Source organism: Cheilinus undulatus, linkage group 14, assembly GCF_018320785.1.
Source record: "Cheilinus undulatus linkage group 14, ASM1832078v1, whole genome shotgun sequence".
Taxonomy (NCBI): Eukaryota; Metazoa; Chordata; class Actinopteri; order Labriformes; family Labridae; genus Cheilinus; species Cheilinus undulatus.
Window position 1 is genome coordinate 10,292,554 of NC_054878.1, and position 21,607 is coordinate 10,314,160.

A 21,607-nucleotide genomic window follows, 5' to 3' on the forward strand; every position below is an offset into this window, starting at 1 on the left:
TGATGCTGCGTTCTGAACAACTCGAAACTCCAACATTCCCGACCTCCTACTTGGAAAAGTACGACCTTAACTTACCAAAAGTTAAGGTAACTTTGGGACAGTTCCAGTTTTACTTGATAAAGAGCTGTCTTACACAACTACACAATGACTGCTCTCAGGAGCGGGCAATTAAATGGTTTGAACGTTATAAGAAGGTAAAATAAGGTAAAGATGGGTGCGTATAAATATAAGGATAGGAATACCTGATAGGTTTTAACAAACAACCTCTGAAAGTCCCCTTCTCTAAACATCTGGTATTTGATTTTATAACGTTAGAAATTACTAAATATGTTAAAGAGTAGGTCTTAGATTATTAGGCTGTTAAACATTTCGAAGTTCCAAGCTTTTATTTTATAATATTCCAAATCGTGGCAGAGCTATTTTTTTTTTATTTTGGTTAATTAATTTATGTGTGTATTTATTTATTTAAATATTTACTTATATAGTCTCCAACATCTCTTTGGCATCTCGGCTGGTGAAGCTTGTAACTCCTTCAGAGCAGTCATAGGTGCCATGGTTGGCCTCTCTCACTCATCTCCTCCTCGCACGGTCACTCGTTTTGTTAGGATGGTCTGATCTAGGCAGATTTACACATCTGCCATATGCCCTCCATTTCTTAAAAACGGATTTAACGTAACTCTGGGGGGGTTTTCATTGCCTTGGAATTGTTTTGTATCCATCCACTGACTTTTCAATTACATTTTCTTGGAAATTGCTTGGAGTGTTCTTTTGTCTTCATGGTGTAATGGTAGCCAGGGAAACTGATTAACCAGCGGCTGGACCTTCCAGACACAGGGTTCTTTATACTGCATTCACCTCAGACACATTCACTGCACTCAGCTGATCCCTATTTCGTTCATTGTGAGACTACTAGCACCAACTGGCTGGACCTCTGTTGGACAGCCACTGTTAGACTAACAAATGAATATCTCATCTTATCTCATTCTAAAGGGGGTGAATATTTATGCCGACATTTATTTCACCTTACATAGTTTGTTTAATTGACATTACTTTGTAGAAATCTGTTTTCACTTTGACACAAAGAGTTTTTTTAATGTTCTTTCATCTTAAAGCCAAATTATATTGATCACAACTGATTTATAAAATCAATTAAAGAATGTAACATCCACAGGGGTGAATACTTCTTACAGGAACCAATGCAGACTGAAACTGAGAATGTGATTTTGTTTTTAATTTGATAATAAAGTAGGCATATTTTACAAATTAATTCATATTTTGCTTTTTTGCAAATGATTTTGCCTCAAATCTGGCTTTCTTACATGGTTACCATGTTAAGTGCACTCTTTAACCCTTTGTTCCTTTTTTAAAACCCCATACACATGTACATGTTAACGTAGAATTATTTTTAATCATGATTAATCTCAAAGTTTCTACAGTTAATCCCACTTAATCTGATTTTTTGTTTATTTTGAAATTCCCCTGTTTTTGTATTTAAAACTTTTTTAAACTTCATTTTGGCCTGTATTTTGTACAGTCTCAAACCAAGGGTAAACCACTTCCTGTTTGGTTTCCAACCTGCTTGTATTTTGAGAGAAAATGAGGAACTTCTGGTAGATCAAAGGTTATTTAAAGACTTTAACTTTAGAAAAATTAACATATAGTAAAAAGAGAAAAATGAACCATTATAATGTAAATGTTTGATAAGGCACCGATGACTTCTGACCTGCCTCCTGATATGTCTGAGAGTTTTTAAAGTGAAATAAGACATTATGGAGCACTAGTTATAAACTATGGGCTTCAATTGATCGCAATAGTGCATTAATGCTGACGTAGATAGGTAGCTGAGTATGTAGGTAGATACCCTGTTATTCATTAGTTGGATTTTTATCATTTACACTTCTTGTATTTGGATATACTAAATCAGGGTCTGGGTCTGGGACACCATCTCTAAGCCTACATCATTTCCTGAACAGCACCTCAAAAGCCAGGGGTTAAATGATGTTATCTACTGAACAGATGTCATTACTGGTCTGATTATTATGTAACATTTACACACATATCAGATCAAATCATCATGGTTTCATGAAAGGACTTTTGTCCAAAGTGGTCACATGGTGGCAGTATGACTACCACAGAATTACAGTGACACAGGAAGCTGTGGTGTTTTTATCTGTGTGAAGATTTTAGAAGTCTCAGAAATGTCACTTTTTCTCTGCCATTTATTTTGTAACAACATGTTTTAAAGACATTAGTACAGTCTGCACTGATTACATTGATTAGATGGCTACCAGAGTGACCCTTCTTTTCAACTTATTATACAATTTTTAATCAAATAACAAAAAAGCACATTTAAGAGTAATTTTTCTCTTATGACACCATCAAAAGGTAATATCAAATATGTGAGTCCCACAGTAGTGATGTAAACTGCTGTAATAGCATTGATATTCTTTATATTGTGGTTTTATTTTTAGAAAAGTCCTCTTAATATCGTCAGGGCAGTGTAGGTCTGAGGGACTTGAAGTGCTTTGACCATTTTTAAAGATAAGCAGAGCACCTGTGGTTTTCTGGAATATGAAGATAATGATATGACTGCAAAGACTCTGCAGAGACAAAGCAGGTGCACGTTGAAATTAAGCAGAAGAAGCACATGATAATTATTAGCAGTCTATATAGCTCTGATTCTAAATGTAAAACTAATAAGCAAGCTAGGTTTTCCACCTGGATCCATCTTTTCTCCAGGATTTAGACCCTTTTAGTTTCTGTTCTGCTGTCTTACTCCTCAGCTGAATAAACAGTACACCACCAAACATTAAGAGCTCAAAATATGTGCGTCTTCTATTGTTGCAGGTTTGGTCATATATGATATTAACACTGATACTGGGTTGATTTGAGATAGATGGTATGGTCTTATAGATTAATTTTGAAGCCTTTTAGATACTCATAATTGCAAGGCAGGCCTCCAAATCTGGACTAGTCCAGGTAACCCTCGAATCACAAATCTGTAGTAATACAAAGAAGTCCAAAGGATGGATGGATGGATTACTTTGTAATCACCATGGGAAAAGGTACCATCAGTAACATTAAAACTACATCAGAAGAACAACACTAAAAACATAACATATAGCTTTTATAAAAGTAACAGTTAGTTAAAATAAACAAAACAGATAAGAGACAGATTAGCCCTGATTAAACAAATGAGATTAAGTAATACTGATCACAGTGCCACCACTTTAACTTGCAATCTCTGTAATGTGGTTGAAGATTAAACAGCATCTGTAAATGTAATGTATGCAGGTGTATTATGAGTGCAGAAACATGCACCATATCAAAGTGTATCTATGTATTTGTATACTACGGATGCAAGATATGGGATTTTTTTTTACAATATGCCATCACTAATCACTAATCTTGGCCAAAATATTAATGCTTAATTAATAAAAAAAATGGCAAAAGATGGCTTAAGAAGGCAAAAGTTGCAAAAAGTTGTTGCAGAAATGGGAGAAAAGTGGCAGAAAATGGCAATAGGTGGCAAAACATGGCAAAAAAAAAAACATAAAAGTGGCAGAAATCAGTCAAAAGGGGCAAAAACAGGACGAAATTGAAAAAGAAAATTCCAAAAAAGTGGCACAAAATGGACAAAAAAAAAATGATGAAAGTCAGTGGGCAAAGGGTTGCAAAAAGCAACAAAAACAGGCTAAAAGTAGCAAAAAGATGTAGCACTTATGGATGGAAAGATTTGTTTAAAGGTAGTGTAAATTCATTATATCAACATCAGAACCCAATAATAGTTGACACACTTTTCAGCTCTAACATGAAGTAACTGTTAGCCAGGATGCTAGCACCAGTGCTACTGATCCAACATACATGCTCATCAAGAAATCAGTCTCTTCCCAACAAACACATTCAGTTTTATTTATTTATTTTGTATTTCTAGTATTTCTATTTCTATTATTTTAATTATTGTTTCTTATTGTTTTATCTATTATCAGATTTATTTCATTATAAATTGACTATCTGTGGAATTATTTGATATGCAAATTTATTTTATGTGTAGATATTTAATGCATTTTTATTTTTTACACTGCTTTGACAGTAACTGATCTGTTCATGCCAATAAAGCAATTGAAATGGAAAAAATTAGAACTGGGGAGGGCCCACTGTCTCAGGTTTTTCAGGGGCCCAGCCAATTCTGTGGGCAGGCCTGAACCTATTAATGGACAACATGGTAGTCCCAGAAATATGTAGCTAAAATATTTCAATTGTCCACCACAATGACCCCTGCACTACGGTATGTGATAAAGTGCCATCTCTAGTTAACTCCCAGTGGACAAACTGGGGCAATATGCTTGCCAGGATTCCCCTCCAGTGGTACCCTCTAGGGTTCCCTTCCAGTTCAGAACACATGATAAAGTGTCCTCTTGGTTTCTCTTTCAGCGGACAGTAATTGAACAGTGCCCTCCAAGGTGCCCCTTTAGTGCAGTGGTTCTTAACTGGTGGGTCTGGACCCAATAGTGGGTGGCGAAGCTCTTTCTAATAAGTCGTGAATGTGTGCCAGGGGGAAAAAATGTGACAAAATTGGACATACAGTAATTTCATACAGGTATTTCTTTAGGTTTTTATCTCCCTTTAGTTGGGAAATAGAATTAGTTTATCCAAAGATAACAATGAAATTCTTAGAGAAAAGACCAAACTCCCATGCTGCCTTGGGAAAATGGAGTAAAATAAAATACATGCAAATCCTTCTATAATTGTGTGTTTTTCCAACATGTTTGCTTTGTCCTGTCTGTTTGTTCAATAAGTTTTTCTATTTAGGCTCCAAACATGAACATTTTTTGGAGTGTTCTTTTTTTCTTCATGGTGCAATGGTAGCCAAGAATACTGATTAACCAGTGACTACTGATTAACCAACATTCATGAAATAAATAAAGATCTTCTGTTTTTAATTTGGGTTGTGTTTTTTCTTAAGGAGGAGGTGGTGGGTCCTGATGCCTGACCAGTTGAGAACCACTGCTTTAGTGGACCATAGTGTGATAAAGTACCTTTTCCGTGGATGAACCCCAATAAAGTGCTCCCTGAAGGGCATTTGTGCAATATTGGAGACAATGCAATGCAAAATGTATTGTCTGGTCCTAAAATAGCCCCAGCTCTAACAACAGGTATTCAATTCACTGCCTTGAAAAAGCAGCAAAAACTGGCTTTAAATCTGTGTTTGGCTCTAAAAATGTGGGCATAATATAGATATAAGTATTGGTAATAGGGACATATTTGTTTATTAACCCTTAGGCCCCCCTTTAAACGACTACACACATACATCCCTGGGGGACATATTCATCACCTCTTTTAAATGCTAAAATTCATGATTTACATTATTTTTAAAAACAAATTATATATTTTTTTTCCTGTTATCACTTCCAGTTCTGATCATGACATAGCAAATCTTTGGTCATTGTCATGATTTTATGTGTTTTTTAACCCTTAACATGACAGTTTGTTCAAATTTCGATTCGGCAGAATGAGATATTTTCCACATTAAAAATGCTAAGTGGATTTTGTTTTTTATTATTATCAGAGATGGTCATGAGTCATTAATTACCACTGACATACAGTTTTATGCATTTTTATCTTTTGTGCAGTGTCCAGAAATCTGTGGAAATTATGGAAAAGATGGACCCCTAGGAAACATTTTTACCCCTACTTTATATGGTTATATTCATATATTTTTTTAATTGATTGATTTTTTGTAATCACCTTCAGTTCTAATCATGACATCGTCTGAAATACCTGATACTCTAAAATTTTGTCTTCCTGTTTGGAGATTTCTGATCAATGGGTATTAATGCACTTTGGCAGCACTGGCACTGAACTTTGACCTACAGCATGTCCCGAATGAGCCACATTGGAGTGGTGCTTCAGAGATGCAATTTCTCATTTCTAACATGAAAAACCCAAGTTTATATTCATAACAACACCCACAGACATTTTGAATTTCTTTATGCTTTTATTTCACAGATCTATAAAAAAAATCCCACTGTAAGAGTGTCTTTTCAGTGCCCTACGGATACACGCTTGAACCAAAAAGAGTAATGGCACCATGGAGTGGTTAGTAGTAAAAAGTCTAAGTCCAAGGTCCCTATTCAAAATTGCATCACAGATAATGGCGATAACAGTGATACATGGTTTTGCAAATTTGCAATCAAAATAAGCAATTATAATGGGTTGAAATGGGCGAGTTTTGTCCCCAGGGGACACCAATGTGAGTATTTTTCCTATACGCAATACCAAACAGGTCAATGTAAGGATTTAACTTGAAAAATTAAAAATGAGCAGAAATAGCTACACATCTTTGTGCAGTTTCATGCCAATTACATCAACAGAACACAAATTGGTTCAAAAATTCCAAAACAGAATCCGAAGAATGTGCCTCGGTATACCTAAGGGTTAAAAGTAGCTGTTAAAGTTCAGTTAAGATTGTCCTGATGTTGTTTTTAATTTGGCCTTTTAGCTGTGAGAATACAATTAATGTGACCCCCTGAGTGACAAAAGTTTCGCCTCACTGATTTTGGTCATCTACAGCCTAATGAAGAGTTCTTGAAGCCGCTTGTAAGAGTTGAATTAATTTAGTTAAAGTGTCAGATATCGGGTCAACATCCACTTTAAACCTTCAGTGTATTTTCAGCAGCAGAGCGTTGAGCAGCAGTTGCCGCGGTCACATTAAAAACTGCATCGCTTTCTGAGATAACTGTAGATCAGTGAGCCACCAGCTCCCCTTGTCTCTCTTGTGTCAGGGATTTGTAGTTTTTAGGGTAAAGAACGCCGCGGCGCAATAGAGGCTTTGTGTGAGAGTTAAACTACAGTTCCCTCAGAGCTACTCGGAGGTGTTAGTTGTCAATATGGCTGTTGTCAGACAGACAAAGCGGAGAGGCAAATAATTCGCCTCTGATTAGAAATCCTTGGAAAGGGGTCGGACAGGGCACTGTAATCAAATTGCCATACAGTTCGGCTGCAGTGAAAGAGACAGTGGGTCTTTTGCTCAAGTTATACATTTAAATGGTTGAGTGGACGATTTGAACCGAGGTAAGTCACGTACTTAGCTATTTTCAACACTGAAAGTGATGTTATTAATTTCAAATGTTCGCTCGGCAGCGACAGCGGCTAACGTTAGCTAGTACCACCGCTGGCATGGCTAGCATGTTATGCTAATTATTACACAAGCCGAGTGTTACTCAAATCGCCAATATTAAGCTGCCAGCCGTCCTCTGTGATGTTCATGAACAGTTGACAGTACACATATATCTGTATTAGAAGCGAAAGCAGTAATTCTGGGTTGGAGGGTGGCATAATGGCTAATTATATGTTACAGTAGACATTGTCCGCCTGCTGCCAAAGAAACATTTGCTAACGTTAGCTTTTGGGCAAAGGGCGTGAAAGCTGGCATCACAAGTGACTTGCTCGCAGCCTTGAAAAGAGCGAAAGATTTGAGCTCTCACTGCAGGCCGTATTGTCAGCAAAACGCGAAGAGGAGCGACATCCCGAAGTGTGTACTGATGTATAAATCCTACTAAATGACTTTGGTTCTTACCAGGGACATATTCATTCATGCAGCCTGTATTCTTGGTAAAGCGTCCTTTTTACTTGCACGACATGAGCTAATGTGATTTATTGGATGTCATTGTCGTTGTAGAGTTGCTCTTTTTTCCTGTCCGAGTTAAAATAATTCCTCCAACTTGTTCCGTTATTGACTGATCATAAAATCCGTTAGGGGTGTGATAGAGAGCAAGTTTGTCCCTCCATCTGCTACAGACGGACCTACTTGAGTTGTTCTTATCTTATAATTAGGGAGAAGAAGTAGGATCAGTCATTTACTTTTTTTGTCCTCCTCTGGGTAACAAACTGCCCCAGTCTGTGAACTACAGTGAACTCATATAGGACATTTATTTATACAAGGTTGAATCTTTACGGCTCTGCAGCTGTTAACCTCTACCCTGAGTGTTTTAACCAGGTAAACTAACTTAAGCCAAAGTGAAAAGTTAACTCTGTTAATACTTGACCAGCAGGATTCATTTGAAATGCTGATGGTTGCCTGCAACATACAATGAGCCTCTGTAAGAGAGCAGACCATTGACAGGGTTGTCAGTTTACACACTTGGCTATTGTAATCTGTAGATTCGCAGTGCCATTTAAAGCTGTGATATTAACGCCTCTGTGACGTTTGCCTTTACTGTGAATGTCTCAAAGGCGTAATGGGGAATGTGGTGATCCCCCTCTACCTTCAGAGGCAGAGGCTTTGCAGAAGGAAGGGAGCACCCTGCAGAAGTTTTTCTGATATGCCGGTATTTTAAAACTCATTTTGGCCAACACAAGAGATGCACATTGTAATTACAGTCAGGGCCAGTATTGATGCCTGACACTATGAATGCTGATGTTTGAATTACTTCTTTCAGTGCCAACATTGACTGCTGTAAATCTCTCTGAATTGGCTGTTAGGTGTGCTAAATGTCGTTACTTCTATCAGTATTGATACATAATTATAATTACAATGTAAAACTTTAATCCTAATAACACATTTTAAAGTTTAAAGATAACCAAAGAAACAAACTTTAGTCCTTAAACACACTTTGAAATTTAAGGAATGAGGATAAACAAAGAAAAAGTCTTAAGTTGACATAGGTCTGTTGGTCTTTCTTAAAACTTTCAACTTTTTGGTACGTGCAACCACTATTTACAGCTGATCCAAGGTGACATTTTCAGCCAGCTATTGGTTGTAAATATCCTGAAATTTTCATATCTGCTGATTTGATTGTTAACTTTAAAAGCTAAAATTTGCACGTAAGAATATTGTGCAGTGCTGGGTCTGACTGATGCCTGATGGTGAATGCTTGTGTGAGCCCTTGCTGTGCCATGTTCTCTCATTACCATAAAGCCAAAACGCAATGTGAAGTGACAGACTTGGACACCAGATATCATGCTGTCATGGTATCAACATGAATATCTCAAGTTGCAATGATGGCCTAGCGTCATTACAGTCACAGAAATGCACTGTGAAAACACCTTGAGAGATTCTATTTTAAATCAATTGTAAAATAGCAGTATCGGATTAAATAGGGTTTACAGGGATGTACTCATCTGTGTTTTCCACTCATAGACAGTACTTGTGTGAAGGGTTGCATTTGGTACTAATATGTGCTTGCAATTGCCATTATACTGGACAACATTAACCTTGCAAAGCAGATGTATACGCCCGTTTCAGTGTTTCTCAATGGCGAATCCATCTTACAAAGCTCCTGTCTGAACCATTTGGGCCCAGTTAAAAGTGACAGGACCAATCAGCTACGAGGGGCAATACTTTCGGGCGCGGCGGAGTCTTGACGTAAGCAAGCGGCAACAAGAGGCCGGTGCAATTATGGTGGGAGACATTACCGTGGATGCTGCTAAAGCACCAGTTTTATCAGAACTTGATGACAGCAGTGAGTTGTTTTCTTTTCATAAATGACAAAAGCCATGTACTGACATGTCTGCAGTCCCCATGGTTCGAGTTATGTGATTCTTTCTACAGTCTATGGGCGCACCTCGTCAGGTATTTTGTTGCTCTGATTGGCCCATAAAGATGTGACAGACAGAACACTCATCCAGTCACCTCCAAGCTTTTTTTTTTCAAAGGCTCTGCCCTTTCCCAAATGCTGTCTATGAGAGGTTTACCAGATGGATATGTGGAACAAATCTATCTGGCGTACCAGGTTAGGACAACATTGCATTGCATTAGAAATATTAAGAAGAAAAACAAATACAAAACCTGAAGTTTTTAAAGAACTGCTTTAAAAAAACGTGATATTTTCCCAAAAATGTGAAGTTTTCCCTTTTTTTTTTTTTTTTGGAAAATAACAGTTCTTCTACCAAGTGCTGTAGAAGCACTATTGCACTACTGCAGGCTTTTTTTTTTTTTAAATAAACCTTTCAAGTCTCTACACAAATTAACAATAATTGCAGCCTTTTATGCGGTTCTGTAATTGCATGGCCTGACATCATGATTGTAAATGCGATTAGATCAGTTGTGCAGCACTACTTGTGTGAGCCATCCAGGTATATTTGCCTGAAGATAAATCCACAAGTCTGTGATTACCGAGTGTTAAGGGAAACATTTCCAAAAGACAGCAATGTTATCTGAGGGTCTTTATACAACGTACTATTGATGAATACTGTCAAAACAGAAGAAATATTAAAAAATCAAACATAATTACCAATGTTTACTCCCACAATGTTCTATTTGATTCTTATTTTTGTCCCTAAAAACATGTCAGAGATTGTCCTGAAGGCCATATCTTCTACCCAGTAATAAATCTTTGCTCTAAAGAATCAGTTTGTTGTGCTAAATGCTGGCATTAAAATGATATAGCACAACAGAAAAGCAATATTTGTCCATGCCCACATTACTTGCAGATGGCAGAAGTTGCTCAAAATGCTGTTTTTAGCTGTAAAATCAATGCATTGCTGCATAATAAACAGTGAGACAGGACGGGATTGCAATCCCTACTACCCAGTGTCATTCTGTGGGAGACTGCAAGCATTGTTTTAACATCAGTAAAGGCTGACATCGGCCTTGTTAATAAACATTTGGAATTTGCAACTAATTTGGCATGAACACATATCAGTAGCCCATTTTTATCTGCTGTTTTCAGTCAGTTTAATGCTGGTATGGTAATGCCGGTACTCCTAACTACTGAAACAAACAGGAGCTTTTAATGGGCTGAAGGAGTCACCACTTAGACAAACTGATCTTTTGTCATGGTCAAATGTAAGAGAAAATCTTGGCACAATGGGAGGGTCCGACCAAAAGAAGTAATGAAAGAGACAAATGCTAAATTGTTATTTTATACACTGGTTTCGGTCCTGATATTCACAATCAATGCATCTCTTAAGCCTTCAGCTCATATCTCCCAGATGTGAAAGGTTTTAACTGTGGTTGATAATGATTTACGGAATTAGTAACCTTCTTTATGAATACCTGAGGGGACTAGTTAATGTTTACCAGTGTTCACTACTAATGTGTTAACAGTCCTTTAGTTGCTTATATTCACCATTGACTGCCTCCTTTTAACTTCAGTCCTACAATAATTGTTCTCTGTGTTTCGGTCTTTGCGTAGCATAGATGGAGACAAATGTAAAAAATGTCAGTGACCCCTTTAAAACCATCTATTGTATCAGCATAGGTCGGCTGGTACAGAAGATGGAAACTCTGCCGCAGTCTGATTCCAGTTGCATTGATTTTGAGCACAGCAAATTGCTTATGAAAAACATACAGCGTGGGTGGTGTGCAGAGCCGGGGATATATTGTAGCTCTTAAAGAACGGCAGTCAGAATGTTAAGATAGCATCAGCTGTCAAGGTGACTCTGGCACTCTGCGTGTGTTGCCTGCTGGTTCCCAAAAATAGCTGATTTTTATGCCCTGCCCCTCCCTCCCTTTTCTTTCACACTTCTATCTCTCGCTCTTGTCTCCTTTTTCTCATCTGCTGCCTTTTTTTCCTCCAGCATTTTTTCTTCTTTACCATCCCTATTTTGTAACTTAACTCTTTTAACTCTTCTCCACTACCTTTCTCTCCCTCCCTTCTTTCTTCCAATCAGTCTTATTTTCTTACCATCTGCAACTGCATTCCTTTTCACTGTTTTCATACTTAAACCTCTCATTTCCTCCTCACTTGTCTTATTTCTCCCTGACTTTCTTCTTTGCTCCTTCTTTTGTCCATCACTCTTCTCCCACCTAGATCTTGTACACCTAAACTTGCTGTTCTTTAACTCCCTCCAGCATTTCCTGTTTTCCTTCATTTTTCTCTCCTCTGACTCACAACCTGTCTGTCTCTTTCTCATCCAGCAGCAGGATGTCTGAATTCAGTGAGGAGCCGCGCTTCACTATCGAGCAGATAGATCTGCTGCAGCGGCTGCGTCGCACAGGCATGACCAAGCAGGAGATCCTGCACGCACTTGACACTCTGGACCGGCTGGACCGGGAGCATGGTGACAAGTTTGGCCGCCGCACCTCCTCTTCCTCGTCCTCCTCGTCCTCCTATGGAGTTGGCGGGGCAAACAACAACTCTGCCTCTAATACTACTACTTCATTCAACAATAACAACACTGCCTCGGCAACCACCACCTCTATCGTGTCATGCAATGGCAACAACAATGGCGAGGGCAGCACTGGAGATAGCTCTGCAGCTGCTGCCTCCTCCACAACCTCCAAAATCTCCACAGCCACACAGACACAGTTTGGCAGTGGAGGGGGACTCTCACCATCTCCAAGTAACAGCTATGACACCTCCCCTCCTCCAGGGCCGCCACCGCCTTCAGCCATTTTGCCCTCACCTGTCTCACTGGTAGCTCTATCACAAAACGGCCGGGATAGCCTAGCTGCCACACCCAACGGGAAGCTGTCTCCTCCACGTTACCCGGTCAATAGTGCAGCTGCAGCACGAGCGTTTGGGTTTGAAGCTGCAGAAGAGGACCTGGACATTGATGACAAAGTGGAGGAGCTGATGAGGTCAGTAAGGAGGGAAACTTGGAACTAAAGCTGTTTTCACACATGCACTCCTGAAAATTTCTTGAAACTTTTAGGTGTTCTGCTCCTCATAATTTTTCTAGTTTCTTTACTTTTCCTTCACAGCAGGGAAAGGAAGGGGTGGGGTAGGGGATTTAAACTAGAGAGCTGGCTGGAAAGAAATCTTGGTGAAGTCTGGGTGAAAAAGTCTTTTGTCTTTCTCACATGCAGCTCACCCAGAAAAGTGCCAGGTATTTTCAAGAGGTTGTTTGCACAAGTGAATAGGGCTTAACTGAAGTTTCACAGGATTAATGTAATTGCAATTGCGATTTCAGGCAGTGCAATTACATAATGACATAAAAGGCTGGAGTTATTTTTATATTAAGTGGTACTTGAAAGGTTTACAAAATGCCTGCATAAAGACCTTTCAGTTTATAACAGTGCCACTATTTCACTTTGTGGAAGTATCTTTTTTTTCAAAAGTTAAAAACTTATTTTTTGGAAATGAGTTATTTTAAAACCAGTACTGTAAAGGCTTGAGGTTTTTTATTTTTTAGGCAACTTAATACTCGTATTTTTCAAGTTGAGAAATGCAACTTCAAAGTTATCATTATTCTCAGCATTATCCTTGATAACCAGGGAGTCGACTCATGATATAATTTATGTATTAGATCATGATTGCAGATAAACAATTGTCCAATTTAATCGCAAATGCAAATTGTCAAAGGTTACCACAATTCCCAAATCATGCAGCAGTAGTTGATTGTCAATTGTTTACCCCAGGTTTGGTGTTTATGAAGATCCACGGTGTATTGCTTGGCTGTGGTTATAGAAAACTATTTTTAACACCAGATTGTTTGTTTATTAGGGTAGGAGTGTCCAAGCATTTCCCACTAGAGGCCACATACAGAAAAAACATCAGGAGGACTGGGCCACAATGATATAGCTTACATTTATTGTATTAAAGTTAGTAAAAGCAAATCAGTGTAGGTTGAAAATGCTAAGTTATTCAGCTAAGTTATTCAGCTTTCCATTGAGCCGAATTATCTGGATCTCTTAAAAAAGACAGATCAGCAGAGAAAACAGATGCAAATTCAGGGCTTAATGTCCTAAACCATGGCAAAACTATCCATCCTGAACCAAACTGGACTGGTTTGTGACCATGGACTGTAGAAAGAATTGGACAAACCCTGTGTGACGTCGCCCGTTTTACGATAGGCAGACTCTTGAAGCCAATCCGCGGCGGCTTCCATATTGAAATCACTGTCTCAATCAAACTTTGGACCAACCTAACGGCCCACCCACCAAGCTTGACTTCCTGTCAGCTAGCTAGCTAGCATTCTGGTTGACAGCAACGTAGCTTCTGCTTGTCGAGCTATCTGTCAATCAAATGTGATGTGCCAATCAGCGTGAAGGGAGGTTTTTCCTAAATATAATCTAAACCAGTGGTTTTCAAACTTTTTTCGCCCAAGGCACACCTAAGGTTAAGCCAAAAGCTCAAGGCACACCATATTTAAATCGATACAAAACAGACTTTTTAAATAATGTTACAGTCAAGGTGGCCTATAAGGGGAGATAAAGGGGAGAGCTTTCTGGGGCCCAGCCAACTCGGGGATCATGGAGATGGCAAAAGTGGGCAAAAGGTGGCAAAAATGGGTTAAAAGTGATGACAAAACATGGCAAAATTGGACAAAAAGGGGCTAAACAAAGACAGAAATGGGCAAAAATTGGAAAAAAGTGGCCAACCAACGGGTTAAAATTGACCAAAACTTGTTGAAAGTGTCAAAATAGTGGCAAAAATGGGTTATAATTGGCCTAAAAGGATTCACCGCATGAAAAGGTGGTAAAAATGGGATAAAAGTGATAAGAAAAAAGGGCAAAAGTGGGCAAAGGCAAAAGTGGGCAAAAAGGTGTCATAAATAGATCAAAAGTGGCAGAAAAGTGGCAAATAGGGTAAAGTTACTACAAAGTGTTAAAAGGGGTTAAAAGTGATGGGAGAAAATGGCAAAAAAAGGCGAAACAATAGCAAAATTGTGCAAAAAGTGGCAAAAAAGTAGCAAAAATGGGTTAAATGTGGCAAAAAGTTCCCAAAAAAGTGGCAAAAATGGGTAGAATTTTATTTTTAGCTTGGTTAAAAATAGCACAAATTCATAACTTTAACACCAATTTCAACCCAATAATAGCTTGCCATGCTTTTCAGCTCTAGATGAGGTAGCTGTTAGCCAGGATGCTAGCACCAATGCTACTGATCCAACACACATACACTGATATCATCAATAAATGCCAACTGGGGAGGTCCCATTATCTGGGGTTTTTCAGGGGTCCAGATCCGTGGGCAGGCCTGGTTACTGTACTTGCCATAAAGCTGTAGAAATAAAATATTGTACTAATTCCCACGGCACACCTAGACTTGCCTTAAGGGCACACTAGTGTGCCTTGGCACACCATTTGAGAACCACTGATCTAAACCATGGTGGTACAAAAAAATGTACCCCATGTACAGTCAGAGCACGTGAAGACATTAGGTAATGAGACACGTTTGGTTTTTCAAACCAGGCTGTAAACCAGTTTATTTCTAGGGTAAAAACCGGCTTTTTAACAGATGTTCAGATGGAACAGCCTCAAGTGGACACTTGAAGTATTGCAATTTTTTGCACTTCCGCATTGGCTTTATATTTCAGGTCCAGAGGTTGCCGCTTGGATGTGACACAGCTTGTCTTTAGATGGAGGCTTTTTAAACTCCTGCCTGCTGCCATTTCACAGTGAATTTTTTGAAACTTTAAATTTTTGCCTGAATATTTCACTACTTTTATTACACAGAAGTAGCTCATAAATTAATAATGTTTTTATTTTCCCTTTTTGGATTCCTGGCATAGCAGTAAACAGCTCAAAACATGGCCTTTTTGATAGTGTTTCTCCATGCAGAAATCACTTTTTGCCCCTCAAGGACTGTGTGATGTCATCTGCAAAGAACCTATAGTGATTGAGATAACTTCTTCACTAAACGTTTCGATCAAATTACACGGAGTTTGCCTTCATGTCTGTATTTTTATGCATTGAAATACTTCATAGAAGTGTTTTTTGATAACATATACAGGCTGTGCTTGGAACTTTTTGTCTCTGGTCAACTCTTCTTGATGCAGAAGCACCCTTTCTTTAGTTAGTTTGTCAATCATGAAATAGCAGTTGTGTATTGCTCTAATTGTTAACATCACGAGACAGATGACAGACAGCTTGATGTAGATTGTTGAAATAATGAAAACCATACAGCTAAAATGTCGGAACAGACCTAATCTTTTCAATTTTGTTGGCCAGATTTCCATTTTATCAGCACAGAAGGAAGGACTGCATAACAGATGTGATTTGTGCATTTGTCTTGAACAACATGTTCCTCTTAAAGCTGCACATCCTGTAAAGGAGAATCAACCAGAGACGAGCATAAAGGCGCACTTGTTGAGATTATAAATATGGTCAACAAAGACTCTTACAGAAAATGGGAACGTTCAGTGGCAGACATTTGAAAAGACTTAGAAACTAAGAAAGAGGAAGAATGAGTAACCTTAACTACAGATGCATAAAATCACACAGCTATACCAAAAATAACATCAGGTAGGTTTAAAAAAAGCTTTCTATATTGTTATTTTGCCCCATTATTCTGGCAGTTTCTGTGTTTATAACATACTGCAGTTTACGTTTGCCACCTTTTTCTTTTTTAAAGTACATTGCACTCTATCACTCTTCTCTTTCTGCCTTCTAGCCTCCCTGCATGAACAGTTGGAATAAGAAAACACATTAAGAGCTCAAGCTTTATCCTCAGCTCTGCACTAGCTGTCCTGTTGTTCATTCTCGCTGCCTCTGCATTAAATTACATGTCCTCTTTAGACAGCCCGAGAAGTTAAGAAGCGTCGAAAAGCCTGCATCCTCTCAGCCTGTAGGACTCTCCGGCATCTCTCTCGACAGGGCTGCGGGGGCGTGACACTAGGTTTCAGCTTGTCGACAATTCCACAGTGCCCTTCAGATTTTTCCCTCTTTTAAGTGCTCATTTCTGTCTCTGCAGGGGTTTGGCCTTTGAGTTAGCATCTAACACATCCCCAACCCCCCTCCCCTCCACTTCCCACTCTTCCCAGTCTTGTACAGCAGCTTGCGCTACATTGATTCACTTGTGTCGATGTGAGCAGCGTTTTTAAGCTCTAATTTTAGCCGTGCCACAAGAGGCTAGTGTGGAGGATATTGATGCTGTATGTCAAGAGTTGTGACGCATTTTTTTCAGAAACACCCTTGCAGTCAGCGCACTCAGGGCTTTGATGAGATCTCCATTTTGACACTTTGTGGGAAGATGGCTGTTTTAAAGGTTGCTGTAAATGTATGGTTTGAGTAGCAGTGCTGTTAAATTTCTGCGCTGATTTCTTATCGTAAGGATAAATAAATGAGACGGTTTAAATATTTGACGGGCTTTTGCATTATTCACCAAGATAAGAAATTAATCAAGGAGTGCCATAAGCTTGTGGAAGCATATGCATGTGTATGTTGCTGGGTATGTATAAGGATTTGGGCGAGAAGCCAGAAAGCAGGGTGGGTACACAGTGTGACTGCACATGTTCACTCAGCCCCCTCCATCTCTGCAAGTCTGTGCGTGTTTCCCCACCAAGGACTAAAATGGAAACATGTTTGCCAGATAGGAAATATAGATTACTTGATTGTGGCTCAATTCATTTAAGTCCACACAGTCGCTGCCTTTGTGTTTCTCTGAAATGCAGCACTGATTAGAGGAACACCATGTTGATAGTGCTGTGAAATTTATATCTGATAAAACAGAGCCTTGGTTAAGTTTTGATCCCATTAAAGAATGAAACATGAATATTATTTAACAATTAAATGAGTAATGCATAATTTACTAAATTAACGGTGAAGCATATCAATGAATTTGATTTCTAGAGGCGCAAGTTCAGTGACAAAAGCATAAAACATTTAAGCTTTGCTGGTGATGCCGTGAAAATGTAGCAGATTGCAGCAAATCTAATCTAGTTTGATTACATACTGTATTCAAAATTTCCTCTTCACTGTAGTCTCCTGTGGTTTTAACATGGTTAATTATTACTGCATTGTTTTTTTGCCAAAAGGTCAACACCACTTTGTTATTTGTTTAAATAAAAAAAAAATATCAGCTCTAATGAAATTAAACATGCCCTTGTCTCACTTGGTAACTTGACACAACAAATAGACAATTTCACATATCCATGATGTGGATTTAATCCACATCCATCTGGGCAACACCCCTGAGACCAGTGGTTGTTTCCTTGAAGCCCTCTCTACTTATAATTAAGATAAGGGCTGAACAATTTGCAAAATTAAAATAATTGCAATTTTTTTCGACTGATAATGTGATGTAATATGTGATTACTTGTAGGTTCCTCATCTAATGTGTTGTTCAACAGACATGAGCAAAAATCATTCCATATTTTAACAAGCACAATATTTGATAAGTTAAACTGGTGACGAACACTTTAGAAAAAAATATCTAATTGCAATTTTGGCACATAAAGCATATCTGTTATCAATTACTACATTGAAGGGGATGATCATTTTTATATTATTCTCCATTTGATTAAGAAAAACATACATGAATAAGAAAAACAGTATTAAAAAACCAGAAAAGACACTTGAATGTTTGCATAATGTGTAGAGCATAAAATCTCTAACCTGGCACGCCAGATAGATTTGTTTCACACATCCATCATAGACAGCGTTAGGGAAAGAGCAGGGCCTTTGAAAAAAAAGTTGGGGTGTGATTGGATGAACATTCTGTCTGTCTGTAGACATGTCAGTACACGACTTTTATTGTTTTTGAAAAGAAAACCGCTAACTGCTGTTCTTTGTTCTTCTTTTAACAAAGAAATGTTGTCAAGTTCTGATAGAACTGGTGCTTTAGCAGCATCCACACCAATGCCTTTCGCCATATCTGCACCGGCCTTTTGTTGCTGCTTGCTTACATCACAACTCTGCCGCGCCCGAAAGTACTGCCCCTCGACGCTGATTGGTCTCGACGCTAATTGGTCTCGTCACTTTCTAACCGGGCCCAAACTGTTTAGACGGGAGCTTTGCAAGATGGATTTGCTCGTGAGAAACACTGAAACGGGTGAATCCATCTGCTTTGCAAGGTTAGATAGCTTCATGATGTGCAATGTTTGTCAAGTGACCTGAAGCACATCGTGCTGCTACTTTGTTGTTGCTGGATCTTGGTCAAAACACAAGTTTTCTTGTTTCCGAGACCAATTTGAATCTAAGTCTGTCACATAACACCATCAGCAGTCAGAGAACTTAGCACTTTGCAGTAGGGGTTAAGATCTCTTGAGACTGAAACTTAACGACATCTTGTTGAGGTCACAGAGGCAGAGCAGCTGCTCCCATGAAGTAGTCCAGTTGAACAAGAGATTGCCCACGTATTTGCCTCTCAGACTATCACGTAGTTTGTGTGGCAGCTTGTAAAGAAACGGAGCACAGCAGATCCTCCCTGACCTGTTTGAATCCTGGCCGACACCAGCACGTGCTTGCGCTGAGCCGCAGACATAAATGTGCTGCTGCTAACCACCTGTGCAGAGTCACTGAGAGGAATAGGGTTTAATAAGTGCATATATGCATGCTGATTCTTGCACAGACAGCTTATAAAGTGATGTTTGTTACTTTGTTCCTTTGTTGCAAACGCTGCTTCAACTTTCTCCGTTTTTCTCACCACAACTGTTTGTCATGAATCTATCAGCTTTTGGCTACGTGTAGCGTCAATCAAAAACTTTAAATAAGTAACATGTACAGGCAGAGTCAGTGTGTCTATTCATGTCTGTCCAGGCTACAGGTGAAGCTGCTTTTTTCATGTATAGTTCAGCCCTAGAATAAACCATCCAATAAATGTGTAATTTTTTTTTCAATATGGTTAAATGTTATTGTTACAACCTCAGAGCAGCTCGAGCCTCCCGCCTGAGAAATTTAGAATCCAGGTTAGGAACCAATGTCATCGACAGTGTTCGTGAAGGGCAGAACCTTTGAATGATGCTAAAGATGAGCCCCTCTCTGCCTGCTGCTTGCCTTCCCGCTCAGCCCTCTGTCACAGCCTCTATCCTTGATAATTGTTTGAATTCACCGGTCGACACATTCATTTTAATAAGTCTCTTTTGCATCTTCAAAATATGTGCACATTAACCCCCTCGTCCTGGCTTTGTCATATACCACAAGAAGAGATGCGTGTTATTCAAAGTTAAATAACTTGTGAACCATAAATCATAGCCACTTTCTGTTCTCCCTCTGAAAGCCCCCTGTTGTGCCATTCTAATGATGCTATCCATGCCACCGTAGCTCTCATGAGACATTTTCTAGCTAGTCTGGAACTTGGATGACTTTCTGGGCTCTTGAAAGATTAAATCTACACAAGTAACTAACACTAATACTTAATGTCTTATTATCCATTTATAATCCAATTTTTTGATAGTTTCTGGTGTTAGCAGCTAATGCTGTCTGCCATACTGTCTGTTTGTACTCCAGAATATGTTTGTAACTGGGCTGTGACAACTAGGCTAATAGTCATTTTTGTTTACTGTGTATTACATGAAAATCTTTGCTACATATGCTTTAATTGATTTAAGATACACTTGTTAAAATACTGACATACCTTTAATGCACAATGATGAAATATCATGGATTTTAAATGTTATACAGTCCAGCACCAACATTTTGGTCTCATTTTAGTCTCCATGATGATAACTAACTGTTTGTCAGAGTTTCTATCATCAAATATATTTTTACGGTTAGTCTTAGTCAAGTCTTCCTCATGAAAATAAGGTTGGTAAATATCTTTTGTAGTCATAGTTTCAGTCAACAAAATTAACAGTGAATCACATCAAATTTCCTTTTTCTGCTTTGTGAAAGCTGTTTATTTATTTGTTAAAAAGATAATGTCAAGATATGCATCATGTGTTGCCATTCAGCTAAAATACATCAAGATATGATTTTTGTTCCACATTGCCCAGCCTTTGGTGATGGCGTCACATCACAAACAGCCCCTATAAGGAATCTATCCTACTATCCTCCAACTCCACAGGTCGCTTCAGTTAAGCTTCCTTTCCTCTGCAGATTTCCATTTATCAACTGTCCCTGCTAAGCGTGAGCCACAGCCTTTGTATGCATTACAACCAGTGTTGTAGTCTGGGGTATACACAGGTGTAAGGACGAGTATACCGACCGTCTCCATAGAGTATACCCACTTCTAAATAAAAGTAACTCCTTAAAGAGTATAGAAATTATGAGTGTACCCACTTCTGCATGCAGTATTCCCCTTTCTTCTTTTGATGTACCTGCTGCGTCACCAGCATCCCTCTTTCTTTCGGACCTGCTCTGTTTCATCGTGGTTTTCCTGAGATAAACCTCAGGCTCCCTGGCCTTGCTGTACATCACACACAACCTCTATCTGCCCTAGAGCTGCCGTTACTTCCTGAGCAGCTGTCTTGGGTTCATTTTCCTCCCTCTAGTTGGATCTGGGACCAAGTTTCTACCTTGTCTTTTCTCCCTGATAATAACAACTTTGCCCTGACCTTTGCACACTTGAACTCCTCTGTCAAACTAGACATTGGTAGCTTTATCATCCTTTTTCTTTACAGTGCCTCTGGACACTCGGGTGCTTCTCCCAGCCTGTTTGAGATTCTCATTTAACCTCTCTTGTAGCATGGTACTGACGCAGTAGCCAATGCTGTTCATGTATGCCTTTATTGGTGAGAGACGCAGCCCTTCCTGCCATCTCTCCCTCCTACCAATCATTTTGATGCTCTAATAGATGCTATCACCATCAGGAAGGCTGGCGGGGAAATAGTACATCCTGCCATCATTTCTACCTCTTGTCTCTGCCAAATAGAAAATTAAAATAACAGCTTTGTATTCACAATATGCAGCCAACATTGTATTACAGTATGCCTGTGTTTTTGCTTGTGTATGTGCAGGAGGGACAGCAGCATGGTAAAAGAAGAAATCAAAGCCTTCCTGGGAAACAGGAGGATCTCTCAGGCAGTGGTGGCACAAGTTACAGGTACGTAGAAGCACCGA

The 21,607-nt window shown here is 39.0% G+C and overlaps 1 protein-coding gene across 3 annotated transcripts in view; it reads left to right on the top strand.

The window, feature by feature from the left end:
• Nucleotides 1-6,909: 6,909 nt before the first annotated feature.
• The window catches only part of hmbox1b (homeobox containing 1 b), a 34,006-nt gene continuing 19,308 nt past the window's right edge, over nucleotides 6,910-21,607 (top strand). For 2 of the 3 annotated variants that reach the window (XM_041806180.1, XM_041806183.1), the window contains exons 1-3: nucleotides 6,910-7,074; nucleotides 11,864-12,526; nucleotides 21,505-21,590. In XM_041806180.1, the coding sequence (XP_041662114.1) occupies nucleotides 11,871-12,526; nucleotides 21,505-21,590 (742 nt within the window). In that variant the 5' untranslated portion in view covers nucleotides 6,910-7,074; nucleotides 11,864-11,870. The remainder of the gene's footprint in view (nucleotides 7,075-11,863; nucleotides 12,527-21,504; nucleotides 21,591-21,607) is intronic. The other variant, XM_041806181.1, reaches the window with a different exon arrangement.